This window comes from Semicossyphus pulcher, unplaced genomic scaffold (genome assembly GCF_022749685.1).
Source record: "Semicossyphus pulcher isolate SPU_LCO1_2020_fin unplaced genomic scaffold, fSemPul1.0.p SCAF_3, whole genome shotgun sequence".
NCBI classification, from domain to species: Eukaryota; Metazoa; Chordata; class Actinopteri; order Labriformes; family Labridae; genus Semicossyphus; species Semicossyphus pulcher.
In genome coordinates this window covers 24,105,724-24,122,666 of record NW_027211704.1, presented here as the reverse complement: position 1 = coordinate 24,122,666, position 16,943 = coordinate 24,105,724, and the positions used below count along the sequence as shown (strand labels likewise).

The 16,943-nt window shown below is 43.7% G+C and overlaps 1 protein-coding gene across 2 annotated transcripts in view; it reads right to left on the bottom strand.

Annotated features, from left to right (window-relative positions):
- Nucleotides 1-16,384, bottom strand: part of fgd5a (FYVE, RhoGEF and PH domain containing 5a) — a 33,993-nt gene extending 17,609 nt beyond the window's left edge. For both annotated transcript variants that reach the window (XM_069678879.1, XM_069678880.1), the window contains exons 1-5: nt 16,168-16,384; nt 11,523-14,307; nt 4,546-4,663; nt 3,543-3,601; nt 3,128-3,158 (exon numbers count right to left, since the gene is read on the bottom strand). In XM_069678879.1, the coding sequence (XP_069534980.1) occupies nt 3,128-3,158; nt 3,543-3,601; nt 4,546-4,663; nt 11,523-14,307; nt 16,168-16,177 (3,003 nt within the window). In that variant the 5' untranslated portion in view covers nt 16,178-16,384. The remainder of the gene's footprint in view (nt 1-3,127; nt 3,159-3,542; nt 3,602-4,545; nt 4,664-11,522; nt 14,308-16,167) is intronic.
- Nucleotides 16,385-16,943: the final 559 nt, after the last annotated feature.

Here is a 16,943-nt window from a genome sequence, read left to right as displayed (position 1 = left end):
TTCTTTCTACACAGTCCCCACTTTTTATTTCTTTGTAGACAAGAGCCTGCAATTTCACTGATATACAATGAATTCCGGCCCGTTGAAGTCCATTCAGCACACATAAAACACAAGCTACAGGCATTAATAGCTGCAGTGTCAGTGACTAAGAGGACTAATATGAGGAGTTATGGCACAAGGGAGTGAAAAACCAGAGAAGAGGTTATTTCTCTACTCAGCAAATCAAGACAAAAAAAGATGAAAGGAGGTGAATCGCTCGGATGTGACGACGTGTTTTCTCTGTGGGCAAATCTGTAAAGACTCCGTGTGTCTGTAAGGGATGAAAGTCTTGAGCCGATCTATCCGAGTTCTGTGTGAAGCACAGACATAAAACAAATAGAGCCGCCCCAGTCGGCTGTGGGATAATGTGGTGACACTTCAGAACACGCCGTTCATCATGCACAATCGATCGCGTATGAGTTAACATTCATCACGTCTGCCCTGGAGAAGAACAGCTACTTTAACAACTCTGACTCCCAGGTTACACACAAACACACACACACGCTCGGTTTCATGAATGAGCAGAGATTCATTTTCCATTTCGACATTCCTCTCTCCACTTTATCCCTATTTCCCTCACGTAAGGCAGGTCAAGAAGCAACGTTAAGCACTCGGTTGAGCAGCCAGTCGTGCCCGGTTATAACTCAGCTCAGAGAATCTGTTCAGAGGTCAAAGGTCACAAACGTGAAAATAATAAGTGTGAGCCTCGCATGTTAGAGCTGTTAGAAGGAACGTCCTTTAGAAGAGGAGCACGGCCTCCCTTCCTATGTGGACACAGGCTCTGGAAATTCTTTGTATTCTTGTTATTCCTTATCAAACAATGGAACAATAGCTCAAGTGCGCCTCTCACTTAACGCTCCCGCTCCTGTTTTTTCCCCCCCAAAGTGTGTGTTTGTGCATGAAGTGATGCTGGAGTGTTTCCCAGCTGAATTATGTAGTTTCAGGCTAATTGTGTCATCTGTTAGCATAAAGCAGCAACTCATATGTCGACACGTCGCTGCTTGAAGTTTGAAGAATAACAAGCCCCTTTACACTGTACCAATGCATAATGCAACAGCATGATGAAAAGCTCTCAATGTCACCTTTGGAAGGCGGCAAAAAGATTACATTAAGAGGTATGGTAGCACCAAAGAGGAGAGCAAGCCGATGTTACTGAGAACATTTGAAGTGAAAATTTATGAAAACAGATAAATCAAGTTGACGCTATTGTCAAAGTGTCACTTTTAAAGCACTGATGCCCATATTAACTTGCAACACATGTCTCTGTGTGAACACGAGCATGCAGCGGCTAATTAGTCTAATTGAGCATCATGATGAGATTGCAGATTTATGACTCTTAGAGGGGTCCATTGTATAATATTTGCATTAGCTGCTTTTTAATGCCGTCAAATTACACATTATACAAATCAGCTGCTTTTGTGCAGCCAGCAGGCGTCCATAAATCATGCTGAGGGAGGGACACAAGAAATCAGGTTATGACCTTACTCAAGGTTATAAGGTACAGGCTGAGTGATGGGCTTCTCTGCCTTTAATGCCTCTTCCTGTCAGATTTATACTGGAAACCATCATCTAGAGGGCAACTCTTACACACCATTCCTTAAAAGGTGTGACCTCTCCTGTGTGACTTTCCCTTTTGATTAGAAATAGAAAGTTGTTTTAACTGTTTCCATGTCATGTGTGTGGTATTTTTGGGGAGATATCAATCAATAAATCAATCATTTTTTGTATTCGTATGACACTTTACATATAGAGCAGGTCTAAACAGTACTCTTAGTAAGATTATTTACAGAGACACAACTTAGGCAAGCTATTGGCAACAGTGGCAAGTTAAAAGGCAGACACCTCTAGAAGAACCGGACTCAGTGGTAGACAGCCATCTGCTGTGACCAGCTGGCCCGAGAAAGAGTTAAAGTAATAATCTTGCATATTTTCATTTAAATAAATGTCTGTTAAATCTGTTATCGCCGAATGAGGTAACACAATGATGACTGAACCTATAGACCACTGATGAAAGCCTTTACATTTGCAGTATATAGTATTATTATGGACTGGGTGTCTGTGGCGACATTTGTGGAAAAAATCACAAGCAGCGCCCAGTTAGTGATGCGTTTTCCATCACCCATCAGTGGTTGGTCTGCCAGAGAGGGTAGGCGGAGCTAAGCGGCTGCTTTTCCGGTCTCTGCAAGTGTTGCGAGTAAACAGTAATCTACTAAGGCTGGACAAACAAAGAAAAGATCAATGACTACAGGTACAACTTCAAAAATAAGTTGAGATCCAAAGAAAAAGAAACACATTTGACGCTCAGATGAAGGCAAACAGTGGTGGACGGCATAGATGCCGCCAAAGAGAACGAAACTAAGATCTGAGATTACAACTTTAAGCAATTGGCAACAGTGGCAAGGAAAACATCTTCTAAAAGACAGATACCTCGAGCAGAACCAGACTCAGTTGTAGACAGACATCTGCCGAGATCAGCTAGGCCGAGAAAGTGTTAATCCTTACTCAGAGTGGATTTGGTCTTCTTCTGACAGGCAGTGAGAGAGAAATGATGGAAATAGATGACAGCTGTTGACCTCTAGAGTCTCATCAAAGCTCACCTTTACATCCTCTGTGCTAAATTAACCACATCCGTTACTCTACTGAGCAGAAAACTCTCCATTTTATGACTAAAAAGGTCATAAGGCCTTCATAGTGTACATCCAATATAACCAAAATAAAAGGGCCTCTTTGTGACCTTTAGGTGGCACATTGCCAGCTTAGTATCACAGAACACATATCAGTTCAGATACAAGGGCTGCATCAGCGAGAGCGCCTAGTGGACGCACGCTGCGTCGTCTTACAACCGACCACACCAGAGCGCGACACGTCAACTTTGTCAAGACCAGGAAGTAGATCTTGCTGCAACAACATTGATAAACCTGAGCAGAGCCTTACAACAGAGGGGAGGAGGAGGAGAAGGAGACAGAGACTGGGGAGCAGACACACAGGATGTGATGTTATCAGGAGGTTTTCTAGAGACTTTAATAGGCAGGAGACATTTAAAGGGAGTGTGGCACGCTTGGAGGGCAGCAGAAAAGGTTTGTCTTACCTCTTGAAGGTGCTTGAGGGTGCTGACATGTCTGGAAAACAAGAGAGAGAAACAGGATTTAATGATACGGTAAAAAAGTCTTACATTCAGTGTGTTAATCTTTCTGCAAGAGTAGTTAAATTACCTAAATTGTGCACTATGAGCAAACTACATCAGAGGAATTGTTAAGTGTCTCGAAGCGCCAGGCCAAGGCTGGTGTATCTAATAAATTACACACGACGCTCGCGTAATTGGCTGCCAGTTTCCCTTAATTGCAGCTCCATAAATTAGCTCAGGAGTAGAGGAGATACAGTGGGCAGGAAAAAGACAGTTAAGAGCTACAAAAAACATTTGTATTGTATGCAGCTGTGTTGTGTGTGTGATGACGTGCAGGAGAAGTGTGCAAATGGGGAAATCCACAAGCGCAGATACTCACAGCCTCTCCGATTCGACGAGCTCTTTGGCAACGTAGAAGGCTCGGGACCGGCCATCAATCTGCGTGACGGGGAGGGAGAACAGTGGGAGATGAATGAACAGCGTTAATGTTCAAAGGCTCTCTGTGGGCACTTATTCCTCTCAAACATTAATAGGAGCAGCTATGCAGCGGCCGAGGAGAGTGGCGAAAAAGCAAATTCGCCGTTTAGTTTTTTTTGGTGAGACTCTGCTGTCAAAATAAGACTGATTGTTTCATTACTGCAGCGCAGACATGAGGGCTTTTCTCAAATACGGCACTTTTAAATTCAGATGCATTATGTATGAGCGGCTGTGTGTGTGGTGACAACAATGCTGCCCATTGATTTAGAGGCTAATCACAGGGTCGCAAAACATCCGAAGCAAAACATTACATTGAAGCCATTTAGGGGGTTTACCGGCAGCTCCTGTATCTGTGTTATTTTTTCCGATGTGGGAGTTCACAGACACTGAATCAAAGACAAACTGATCCAAAACACACTCTCATTGAATGAAACTGTTCCTGGGGTCAATTTGAGTCTGTCTGGTCATCTTCCTCTTGCTTTTTTCTTCAATTTATTGTATTTTTTCTTTGAAGAGAAAGAAAACAAGGAAATGTGTTGCGCCATGAAGGCAACATGGCTCTAGTATTATTGTGGTAGCAGCAGGAAGGGAGGGGTCCATCTCTGAGCTACTGTAAAATGGCTGCCTTTGACTGTACGGAAGTCTGCGGACTTTAAGGTGATACATTTAAACCAGGGACATTATTTTATGCAATGATGACATTTTTATTCAAACCATCATTTGCACTTTTAAAATGTTTAAAATTCCAACCTAAGGCCGACAAAAACATTACAGTAATCCTTCCATATGACGCCTGCAGCATTCTTTGCTCGTCATGCTGATTTGCTGCAGCAGTTGGCAGCTCAGAGGATTAAATAAACCACCTTTTATTCTGCTTCCATTTGTCTCTCTTTCGGACATCTCACCTGTCGGTCGTAACTTTGCTCCCCAGCCCCCTCTTCCTCCTCGGAGGTACGGCCGTGGTCCTCGTCTGCAGACAGTCCAGCAGAGACGGGGTTCAAGGGGAAAGGCTCAGTGTAGGCACTGCCAGGGGAAGAAATGAAAGTTAGAATACAGCAAACAGCACTGAAATATGAATAATTAATACTATAACTGCATCTACACTATATCATTGGCTGAATCAAGAGGATGCATTAGGGACGTAAATTCCAAACAGCACAGTAGCATCGATAAAAAGTACTATCTGTACTATCTTTGCAGCAGCATATTCTCAAAACACTGAGCAATACTCCAACAAGTCCCCTATAAATACATGTTTTTCCATTTCCTCTGTGTGTCTCTGAACATTTCCACTCCTCACACCGAGTCCTCCAGTGGCACTCTGTAATCCCTTTCATGATTGCTTCTCCACCACAGATGGCACAGTTGTGTTTCTAGCCTGGTAATCCTTTTGTGTGCTGCTCTACCTGAGGGGGCACGCGTTTCACATTTAATCCCTTTAAATGCTACCTGTGGTAATTATTAATGTCCTCTGACCCATTAAGATCCACTCTGGGTGTTTGATCAAACTCACAAGGAGGATAATAATAGGACGTTGAACTGGGTATTGTTAAAATAGCTGTAGGACAGCTTGACCTTTAGCTGTCATCTATCTGTCATGCAGCTGCTTACCTGTTATTAACTCAGACTGTTGGTGGGTTTAACAACTAATGAAAAGGTTTCATGGCTTAGTTGCTCTGCATTGAAGCAAAGTTTACCATCAGTTTAGACATAAAAGCTGAATCTTTGAGCAGTGTGTTGCACAGTATGTAACATATGGGATAGATTAGATTTACAATGGTGAGGTTTGTAGAAAGGTTATTTGCATCAAACAGAATAATACTGATACTACTGAGTTGATCTCTTTTATGATGGTAAAGGTTAAAGAATTCCTTATGATATATAAAGAGATAGGGATTTTATACAGTCTGCAATTATTTATCTAACTAAAACAACCCTAGAAGCTGCTTTACATTCTGGTCATTTGTGTCTGTCGTTTCTATGACAAATTTCTACTGTGCCTTCAATGTACAACATTTTTTAAGTTGCTATACATAAATGTTTCTCAATGATTCTGAGGGACTAATGTAAGTATATCCATCCATTATCTATACCGCTTATCCTGTTCAGGGTCGCGGGGGCTGGAGCCTATCCCAGCTGTCATTTGGCGAGAGGCGGGGTTACACCCTTGACTTATCGCCAGTCAATGACAGGGCTGTTACATAGATGACTCACACTCACACCAACATAACGGGCATGTCTTTGGACTATGGGAGAAAACCTGAGTATCCTGAGAGAACCCACACGTGCACGGGGAGAACATGCAAACTCCACACAGAAAGGCCCACTATGCCCAATCCGGGATTCGAACCAGGAACGTTCAGCTGTGAGGCAAGAGCACTAACCACTGCACCCTGTGCAACATGTATGTATGTGATAATAAACATTTTATTATCAAAATGCTGAGTATTTTGCAAGGATTTTCGCCATAAATTGTGAAGTCAAACTACTTTAAGTTAAAGCTGATCCTATCTCGAGCAGCAGCGATTGATTGGTTGATAACTGAATGGAAACATAATTTGCAACTATTTCAAAAACTGATGGATCTCGGGCTTCAGATTCTTACATTTAGATTAATTAATAGTATTTGCATTTCTTCTTTCTTATGTGACAGTAAATTGAATATCTTTGGGTTTTGTTCTGAAGGACAACAAAACAAGCAATCTGAAGCAGTCATGTTGGGCTTCAGGAAACTGCGATTTTATGTATTTTTCATTTTTTTTCTGGCATTTAACAAACAACAAAGAATGATTGTGCTGAGGTCTTAAACATCCCCCTGTGTGCAGAGAAGAGAAGGCTATTAAAAGACCAAAGGTTAACAGAGTTACCCACTGGATTTTATCTCCGTTCAGACATACACACACACTACCCCACACACACCGGTCAGCCCTATTGGGTGGGCTGCAGAAAGCACCTACAGGCCATTACTCATGGTTGACCTCAGAGTAGACAGCTGGACCTGGTGGGCTCCTGGGTGATTTTAGAAGAGAAGAGGAGGGACGGGTCTTCTTCTCTGAACTCATCCTTAAGCTCTGATTTATTCAACGAGTGAGGGGAATTCCTTCATGTGTCCAAGACAAACACACATTGGATTCTAACCTTCACCTTTGCCCCCTCGACCATCAATAACACAATCACATAAAAACACTGTCTGTACTTGGGGATCATTTCTCTCTGAAAAGGCTAAATTGGAATAAAATATAATATATATTCCCATCATAAGTATGCATGCATTGTTTCTATATTTAAATGAGCAAATTTGTGAAATAGCGATATAGTAATACATGAAGCCCTTTAACAAGACCATTAAGGCCATGCTATTAAGCCAGACAAACCTAATGTACTTTAAAACAGGATACGTTAAATCTACTGTGTCAAATCTAGACAAGAACACGATGACTCTCTTTAAAAAGACCTGTATTCCACCGACTGCATGTGAACCTGATGATGCCTGTAATATGTAATTCAATAGAGCTAAACATTGACTATTTAAATATATATTAGAAGCAATCCGACAGGCCTTTTCTCGCCTGTAATGGCTCTATTACAGGAAATAGGAGTAGCATAAAGGGCTCATTAGCCTGCTAACTATAGAGGATTAGGATACTGATGGGGGGATTTAGAGAATAGGAGCAGATTTGAATCATTTGCTGCTTTTTGTGATGATGAGTAGCCTGTGGATGTTGTGACAGTGATGAAGTGATGTGTGAAGACTCCGGTGTTCTGACTGCAGCTGGCTGTCATTCAGGGCCTCATATGCAACAGTGCTCAGTGCTCATACATTTTCAGCTGATTTATCCTCTATCCCGATGAAGCGGGAGGCGGGGGTCATTCCTGACAAACTGGAGCAACAATAAAAGCAGACCTGGCATTCCTGACGGCACCACACCTCATCTTGTTGTTCAAGGGAGAGTCTGGGAACCTCCACCCCACCGCGGTGACCCCCTTCTCCTTCCACCATCCTATCTGTCCTCTCCTGTCTCCACCTCCCTGCCTCCCGCCAGAGCCCCACCCTTGTCCTGCATTTCCTGTAAACAGGCTGGTGGGAAGCTCCTAGGCTGGACGTTTCCTCCCCGGGGATGACCTGGCAATGACCTCCGAGCACCGGGCACCAGGCCTGGCGAGCCAGAGACACGCCCTGTCCACCACCTCGCCACACAGCACAGAGCCACCACCCAGTACAACAATGTGCTTAAGATGGCTCCCTCATCACTACTAACAGTAACATAACAGTGGGTGGAGGAGCTGCTTTAGAGGCCATGGCAGGGCTTTGTCATCACTCAGAAGAGGTTCATGCATGGTTTGATGTGAAAATGACGCCGAGGGGTAAACTAGAGATGCAGACATTAGCAGTTTCTTACTGAACTCACCACTATAGCTCTATTTACTGTGTGCACAGGGACAGAAACACATCTGCATTACTGTTATAAGTCTACCAGGAACTACTTAAAGTTGACACAAACAACACTTAATAGGTTCTAAGTTCAGCACAGTCACAAATCCTGGGCTTTTTTTTTTGCTAAAATGCCCTTTTCAACACTCATTTGTTGCTTCATAGCTTCTTGGCAAGAACAACCCTGCTGAGAGTGCACACTCAGCTGGAGCCTCATCTTTGATAAAGCAGCACTGAGATGTAACTTTGCGTGCACGCACATATACGCACACACAAATCTAAAAACTAGCGCCTTCGTTAGGTTTTGGGTGAATCATTAGCATGCTTTCTTTTCCGTTGTTCGCCAGCTTGCTAATGAACATGTCTCTTTGCTCAGCCTGAATGCATGTGCTGAAGTAAGGTCTGAATGGTGCTACACATTAATCACACAAGTGGAAACAAGCCAAGCCTGTAGCACAGCAGCTTTGTGAATTCTCCTTAAAATGCATGTCTTATGCTGTGTGCAGCACTCTGGGGCCAAACGGTCATTTTCCTCACCACAAAAATCCACCTTTTCTTTGTGGGTCTAAAACCAAGTTGACTGTTAAACGGATCTCAATAAATCACTGCCACCATCAGCTGGGCAGCCAGGGAGGACTGCAATGTCAAGCTTTGAACAGAGTTTAGTCTAAGACGTACACACAAAGGCAGGGACAAACACCTACAGTGACTACACATGTCTAATATTGAGGGCACACAAATACTCGCAGTTAAACAAACATAAACCAGCCGAGTATAGACACACCAAAGGGCGGCCCCAGCAACAGCAGCATCTCCAGAGGGAATGCGATGAAGGCGAGGTGACAGGACAGGTTATTTGCATCATTGTGAGTGCTGTGGGACCTCCAACACACAATGAGCCACATCGATAAGATCGCTGCAAGAAAACAAGCCCTCACTGAGGGACCATTGTCTGTGAAGTGGAAGGGTTTCAAACGTTGCGATATGTGTAAAGTATTAAGCACACTTGCAGTCAGGAGATCATGGTATTGTGTCTACGGCGTGTCTGGAGAAAAGGAAACTGTGAGCTGTGTGTGTTTGAAAAGTCGTGTAAAACATCTGAACCTCTTATCTACACAGGGAACGCAGTTATAAAACACTGTATCTGCAAAATGAAATGCTGAATAAACAACTTTTAGCTACACAACAATTATAAAAAAGGGCGCTATAAGAAATAATAGGAAATTGAAGCATTTTCGTCTAGCCCTTTAAGAAGCTCTTGGCCTGTCTCTTGCACTCCACACACAGGTCATCAAACACAACTATTTTATTAAGACTGGGGAAAGACTGAGGCCCGTAGTGGCTGAAGCTGTGGCACAGGCCGAGGTAATTCGGCACAGTCTGACCGCGGTGATTCCTCACTCTATCACACACTGCAGTAAATCCTGCGGCCCCTCCAGGGTCCAATGAAAGAGACGCACTTGGGAGAAAGCTACTTTAATAAAAGCACTACTAAACTTAACCATAAGTGTCAGGTACAGGAGAGCAATTACACCAGAACTGCTCTTGCTGCCTTTCTCTTGTTCTCACTCTCCCCTCCCCCTCCTTTATACTTCTTTATCTCTATAGTCTTATTTTCTTACTCTTCTGCACCTTCTATTAACACATCCCCTCCCCTTACTCTCTCACCTTCTCCCTCTTCCTTCTCTGCCTTCTTGTGTGAAAGGAACACCCCCAGATTTTTTGCACTTTTAATTGCATCCCATAATTACTTTCTTAAATTTGAATAACATGCGATCAGTGAGCTAACCAATTGCCATTACCTGTTCTATCACCTCAGACTTGCAGCGGAAGCAGCGGCACCAGATGTGACCGCTTAATCTACCAAATGAAAAAACAGGAGTAAGCTCTCCCACAAGTGTTGTCCATCTTCCCAAAGCCAGCGGTGCCTGACACAGCAGGCTGCTCATCTCTCACTGAAGACTTTCCTACAAGAGAGAGATCTGATTCCACTCAGCCAGGTGCCCTTTGCTCATCTGAGGTATGGTGTAAGAATATCCATCAGCTGTTCAGGGGTCAAGATTGCCCTACTGAGCAGATGGGTCCAGGCCTAATAACACAGCTGACTACTTTTTTTGGTTCCCATGATAACCACTCTCACTTGTTCACTTGTACAAAGTGAACATACGGACTATGCTTGGTTTATAAGGATTAATACTGGCAGGTATAAGAGGATTAGTTGAAACATTATATGCAATCATAAATATAAGCACTGTTTCAGGATTATTATGCAAAGATAGTAAATTTTAGGCTGCCATTACTGATTGTTTTCAATATGGATTAATCTGCTGAGTATTCCATCGATTAATCGTGTTGTTGTTTAGTCTAAAAGATCATTCACATTTCCCATAGTCCATTCAAATTTCTCCAAATAACCTCATTTGTCCCTAATTCCATTCATCAATCCATTATCTCTACCACTTATCCTGTTTAGGGCCGTGGGGGGCTGGAGCTAATGCTAGCTGTCATTGGGTAGAGAGGCGGGGTACACCCTGGACTGATCTTCAGTCAATCACAGGGCTGACACATAGAAACAGACAACCATTCACGTTCGACTGTGGGCGGAAACCAGAGTACCTGGAGGGAACCCATGCATGCAGGGGAAGAACATGCAAATTCCACACAGAAAGGCCCACTGTGTCCGTATCGGGAATCGAACTAGAAACCTTCTAGATGTGAGGAATCAGCGCTCCACCACCACTACACCACCACTGCACCACCATGCGGCCCAGTCCCTCATTTCCTCAATCCCAAAATGTGTTCAATTTAGACAACAAAGGAAACCTGTAAATAATCACATTTGAGTACTCACAACCAGTGAACATTTGCAATTATTGCTGTAAAAATTGTTGAGCCATCATCAAAATAGCTGCCAATTGTTATTCTGTCAATCAAATAATCTATTTCTTGACTGATTGCATAGGTTCTGAACATCCAAATATATGTTGCTAGTGCCCAAGTTTGACCTGCAGATTGTTTTCAGTTAACTACCTCTGAAATTCCTGCTTCAACCCCAATATGATGGAGAATGACATTTAATTTGTCATAGCTATGAAAAATAGGACGTTTGAAAAATTGAGCAGTTCCACTGTCAGCTCTCATTGGTGGAGTGAAAATGGTTCGCAATGAGTTCTTTGGACTGTAGAGAGTACATGTAAATTTCAGTGCCATGAGCATCGCCATCAAAATGCCATTCACCTTGATTGCATTAGTAAATGGATTATAAGGGGCTAATGGGCCTTCCTAGTGGAGTTGGCAGCTCACAAACCAGACCAAAAAACAAAACAAAAGTATCTGTATTACCCGATATCATTAGCGATAAAGTTAATCATGTATGGTAAGGTTTATGTTGTATGTTTTGTGTAACTTGGTATTATCAACCCTATCAGGTTTGATTGAGTTCTACTTTACCTTTCAGTGTCGTCCTGTGATATCTGGGGCTTGCTGTCAATCCCAGGGAAACTGTTCATATCCACATAGCCATCATTCTCATTGCAGGCGACTGTATTGCGGTTCGGGTCCTCAAAAAACTCAGTCACAGTGTGTGATCTGATGGGTCTGCCTGGTATCTGGATGTTCTCATATTCTGAGCTCAATGCTGGGATGTTTTCATAGTCTGAGGTGTCTGCACTCGGGAAGGAGATGGACCGAGGCTTGGTCAAAGGCAATGGCATGGCGGAGCGCCGAGAACGCTCCTCGAAAGACTCCACTCTGGAGACGCCCCTGCCGTAAGCTTTGGGGTCACCTTTCCTCCTGTGGTGGTCTTTGTAGAGGACAAAAGTAGATGGCAGGTCTGAGTTACGCTGCTGGGGGTTCACCATGCGGGACTGAGGCTGAGGAGAGCTTCCATTACTTCTGCGATCAAGATCTATGACTCTTGATGGACCGTGGTGGCTGGACTCAGAGGAAGAACGTGAAGAGCGGACGCTCCCATCACTGAAACCTTTTGAATCTGTCTTCTTCTTGAACTTAAGGGCTAGGAAGCGCTTGAAGGACGACTTCTTCTTCTTGGGTATGTCATTGGATTCATGCTGGATCAGGAGCGATGGGGAGCTCTTGGTTACTGGTCTTTTAGTGATGTATGCCAACTCAAACGGTGGTGGAATGTCCACTAAAGAGGTTGGTGTGGAAACTCCACTCGATGACTGATGGCTACGCTGGGAGAAGCTACCAGAGGAGGTTATGACACATGGGAGTGACAGGGTATCATCTTTCCTCTTCATTCTGATATCATCCCTCAGAGATCTGCCAATCTCTGTAGAAGAAGTCAAGGTCAATTCTGGACCCTCTGCAGAACGGGAATATAACAAGAAGCGTCGAGACTTCATAGAGGGGATCAAACAGTTGACCCCAGGCTGCTGTGAATTTCTAAATGGTTCATTGTTTTTATCTAAGGCCACTGTGCAGTAATCATGATTCTGATACTCTGTCCCTGTCTCCTCTGGTACAGTTTCTGGGACATAACCGGGAACTTTCCCAGAATAAGAGCGAGATCGTGTGACAATAGTCTTCCGATCAAGCAGCAGAAAGTTTTCGCCTTCTGAGTCAAACCCTGCCTCTTCGTATATATGCTCCTCACTGTCTGAGTCTGTGTCCTCATAGTAAGGCACAATATGGCAGTCTAGTTCCTCAATGTCCTCTTCAAAGGCCTCAGTGGTGTGGGCAAACACCACCCTGTTGGTGAGCTCTGGGGTGCGGCCCAGGTCTAGGTCTGTTGGCACTGTGATGTTGCACAACCTGAGGCGAGGCTGACAGCTTGAACGCTGGCTGAGGTAAGCCTGTTCTCGTTTAGCAGTTCTCTCTTTTGCACTTTTTCCTTTGATGTGTCTCTTTTCTGTTTCCTCTTCCTCTTCATCGTCATCTCCTATCTCAACATAATCCTCGGATGAGACACACTCCAACTGGTCACAGTCATCTGCTTTAGTGCAGAGAGAATCATCAATGTCGGCATACTCATCAGCTGATTCACAGTCCTTTGCTTTGTCTATGTGCTGATTCGACTGCTCGGGGCCCTCCTCAATCTCACCCTGATCTGTGAGGGCTTGCTTATCCTCTAGCTTGTCCACATCATCTGATGACACATAGAAAGGTTCCTGGTTGGAAGCACCTGTCGTTTGCAGTTCACTGGAAGGTTTGTCATCACAATCATCCTGACACCACTCAGGGTCAGCAGTGCTGGCCATTTCTGTCGGGACAGCTTCAATGACCGAATACGGCCCGAACACATCCTCAGTGCTGGATGTGAATCGAAAACAGCCAGAGTTGTCCTTGGTGGCCCGTTCTGGTTGCCATACCTCTCCATCCCCTGTTTCAGCTGGGTCACATGACTCACATGTATCACTAGCATCATCTGTTGGGCCAATCACATCATAGGGATACTCCTCAGTTACAGTTGGGAGCACGCTGAATCCAAAGGCAAATCCATCAGTTTCCAGCATTGTCTCATGTGGCTGGTGCACACAGTCTTCACTTTGTCCACAGTCCACTCCATTAGGTTCAGCATCATTGTCCTTTATGTCACCATTACTGAGTGACTGTGTTTGTTCAAGGCTTTGGTCCTCTACATGTCCATCTGAGCCGCAAGGTATTTCAGCCTTTGCACTATAAGTCATTTCCTCCTCTTGTACATGCTCCCCTGTTTCCTCCTGCGTTTCAGCAGGCGGAAGTGAGGCCATTGATTTACTCTCATCATCGGCGTCATTGCCACCTTCAGTTTGGTTCAAGTCATTGTCAGTGTTTTCATCATCAGTAGTTTCAAGAGTAGAACAATCATCTGCTTTGACTGTGTCCTCTGAACCAATGCTGTCCCCATCATTTTCCAATATGTCTACTTCTTGTTCTATATCATTCTCAGTGTCTCCCTCTACTATGTCCTCTTTGTCAATGGGCCCTGTGCCGTTGTCATCAACCCCATCCTCTGCCTCATTTTTCTCCTCTTCGTCCTGATTCTCCTCAGCTATTTCATGGATATCCTCCGTCTCCCCGTCAGAGTGAGCCAGGTCTCCGTTACACAGGCTCTGTGGGGGGCAGGGCTCCTCCTGTGTATGAGGCTTATAAAAGGGTTTGGGCTTGGGGGCGACAGGGGGCTTTGGACCATGTACAGGGGGACACGGCCTGGACATCAGCTTGGACTGCACTTTGATGTTCAGATGACTGCGGATCTTTGGTCGAGGGACTTGCAGTGGATTTTGAAAATCTGTAAAAAGAGAGTAAAAGTTATTGAAAGAAAAATGTAAATGCCTCTTGAGTGTTTTAAATTATTGTGTCCATTTCACCGCTTTGCCATATAATTGACCTTACATGGGGATAAATATGAGGGTCCTGTTTTGTTAAAGAATGCTACTAGGAAGTTCAGTCCTGTACAATACCCAGTGACATGCAGAATGCTGTGGGGGACATTATCAGCAGGAAAAACAACAGAGCCACAGGGTACTTAGAGGAGGAACAATAACATCTCCCTGTCTGGGAAATGACACGAGCAGGTTGGACGCATAAAGCAGAATCAGATTTACTGATAAAGTGTTACCAAAAAGATTAATTTGTTGTAATTCCAAAACTCCCTTATATGTATTGAAATGGCAAAATGGAGGATAAATAAGCTTAAAACTGTACTACTAGTTTTACGCTGTGCGTCGATGTCTTGTGTTAAATCTAGACTCCAAATACGGTTTCAAAAATTGTGAAGTCATTAAAGGGCACTGCTTATGATATTAAGAATCGTCATGAAACACACCCGTACTTAACAAAGTGTGTACACCCCTTGTCTCTTCCTGTTATTTAGTACCTGCCCTGACGCACATCCTTTTAAACCCTGTGTGCACTCTGGCTATCTCTGAGTGTTCTCTCTCTCTCTTTCAGTGTCTCTCTGTCATTTTAATCTAATATTGTTTTTTGAACAAACTGCCGTTAATTGCCGTACTTATCCCTCTCTGCCATCACGTATACATATTTTGCCTCTATTTACATCACCAAGCTCTTTCTTAAAAGAATTCCAGGTTCATTAGCTCCTCCTGCAGAGCCTCCTTGAAGGACCTCACACAGGATGTCCATTGGGGGAAGGACATTAACAGCATGGTCCCCCATCACTCCTCCATGAACCTCTCTAGGAGTACACATTTTCACAACACAAATGGACTTCCTTCTCGTCATTCTTCCCCCATTCTCACGGAACGTACTCGCACTGCCTCACACAGATGCAAATACACACACATAACCACACATATGGGCACACACACTTTTTTTTGGCTGAAAAGGTCCTTTGAGTGCATCAAAGAACAATAAAAAACTGGGAGAGAAAACAAGGGTCCCAGTCTGACAAAGCACCCAAGTGCAAACAACAGGATATGAATTATGCAACAAGAATTCAATTACAACAAATGTTTGAGAAACAAAGGAAGGGATAGACACTGGGACCTTCACTGTGCCAAACTCACAGGATATGATTTCAGACTTTGTCCTCGTCATGAAATGTTGTCAGCCGTCAAGTCTGAACAACCTGTCTGTGACAAGGCTGAGGAACAAAGAGGAACATTATGTTTCAATACAGATTTTGTCTGAACAGAACCATTGTCAGCTTCTTTTACTTATTAAATGACACAGCACTTGCAAGACAGGCGATTTGTGTGAAACATTTTGTCTGTTGTCTACTTTCATAGACATGGATTATAATCCTGTAATCTAGCCCTACTGCTTATACTAGAACTAGAAAGAGACTTCCACTGAAAGCAACTTGAACCATGGATTTAAACTCCACATTTTGGTTTATTGGATTCATTCCACACGCATTGTGTATATGGGAGATGCACACTTTTATGGGAGGGAACACTTCTGTAGTTGTAAGATAAATCTATAACTCTGTTGATATTCCATTTAGTAATCTATAAAATAACTTAAGAAGATGACATTTCTTTCCCCGGAAAAATTAACAAATTTCATTAACACCATCCCAAACACACACATGGACACACTCTTGCTGAAGGTCACTTTGTTTGATTTAAAACATGTAAAGTAAGCTTTTTAAACTGTTTGAAGTAACTTGGGAGAAAAAACAACCCACCTGCATTCATGGTGGGACATCATCATCTGCGGGCAGCGATAGTTATCCTCATTTTCCCCACACCGACCGTGTCCCTCGAAACGACGCGGAAACTTAATCCACACACAAACACATTGCGGGAAATCAAGTGGTGAAGAAAGACTCTCAGAACGTGTTGTTTCTCAAAATGAGCATCTACTCGTGGAAGATGTCAGTGTTTGCAGAGTGTCTGCTGAGCTTTCAGCCGGCGTGCATCTCCAGTGCTGCTGCTACAGTAAACTAGTGCGCTCCTGTGTGGAAGCGGGAGGTGCTGCTTGGCGCTTCCTGAGGCTGGACTACAGCAGCGCGCGGACACGGGGCGCGAACCAAACCCACTTTTTTTTTTATCTCTTTGATTTACGCAATACAGAGCATTAGCCTATATTGTAGTTTCTGCGGGAGTTTTTGCACATAAAGCATCCGTGGACAGTTAAATCTGATCATGCTTTGTTTCGGGACGCTGCTTTACAGATGCAATGATGCTGTTCTCTGGAGGCAGCAGGGAGGTTAAGACCAAATCCACTCAGCATAAGAGCTTTAGACTAAATAAGTGAATATAAAGCACAGGTCGTGTCCGGTGCTTCATTGTGCTGATGGACAGCTTTAAATCTGCAGCCTCAGTTTTTTACACAAACAATGTTTAACCACATCTACCTGCTTAAATTCATGGTACATCTTCCTTGACTGCAGTTGACAATAGTTAGAAAGGTACGCTTTTAAACTATGTCATGACACACTTTTCCTGCTTGGAAATACTA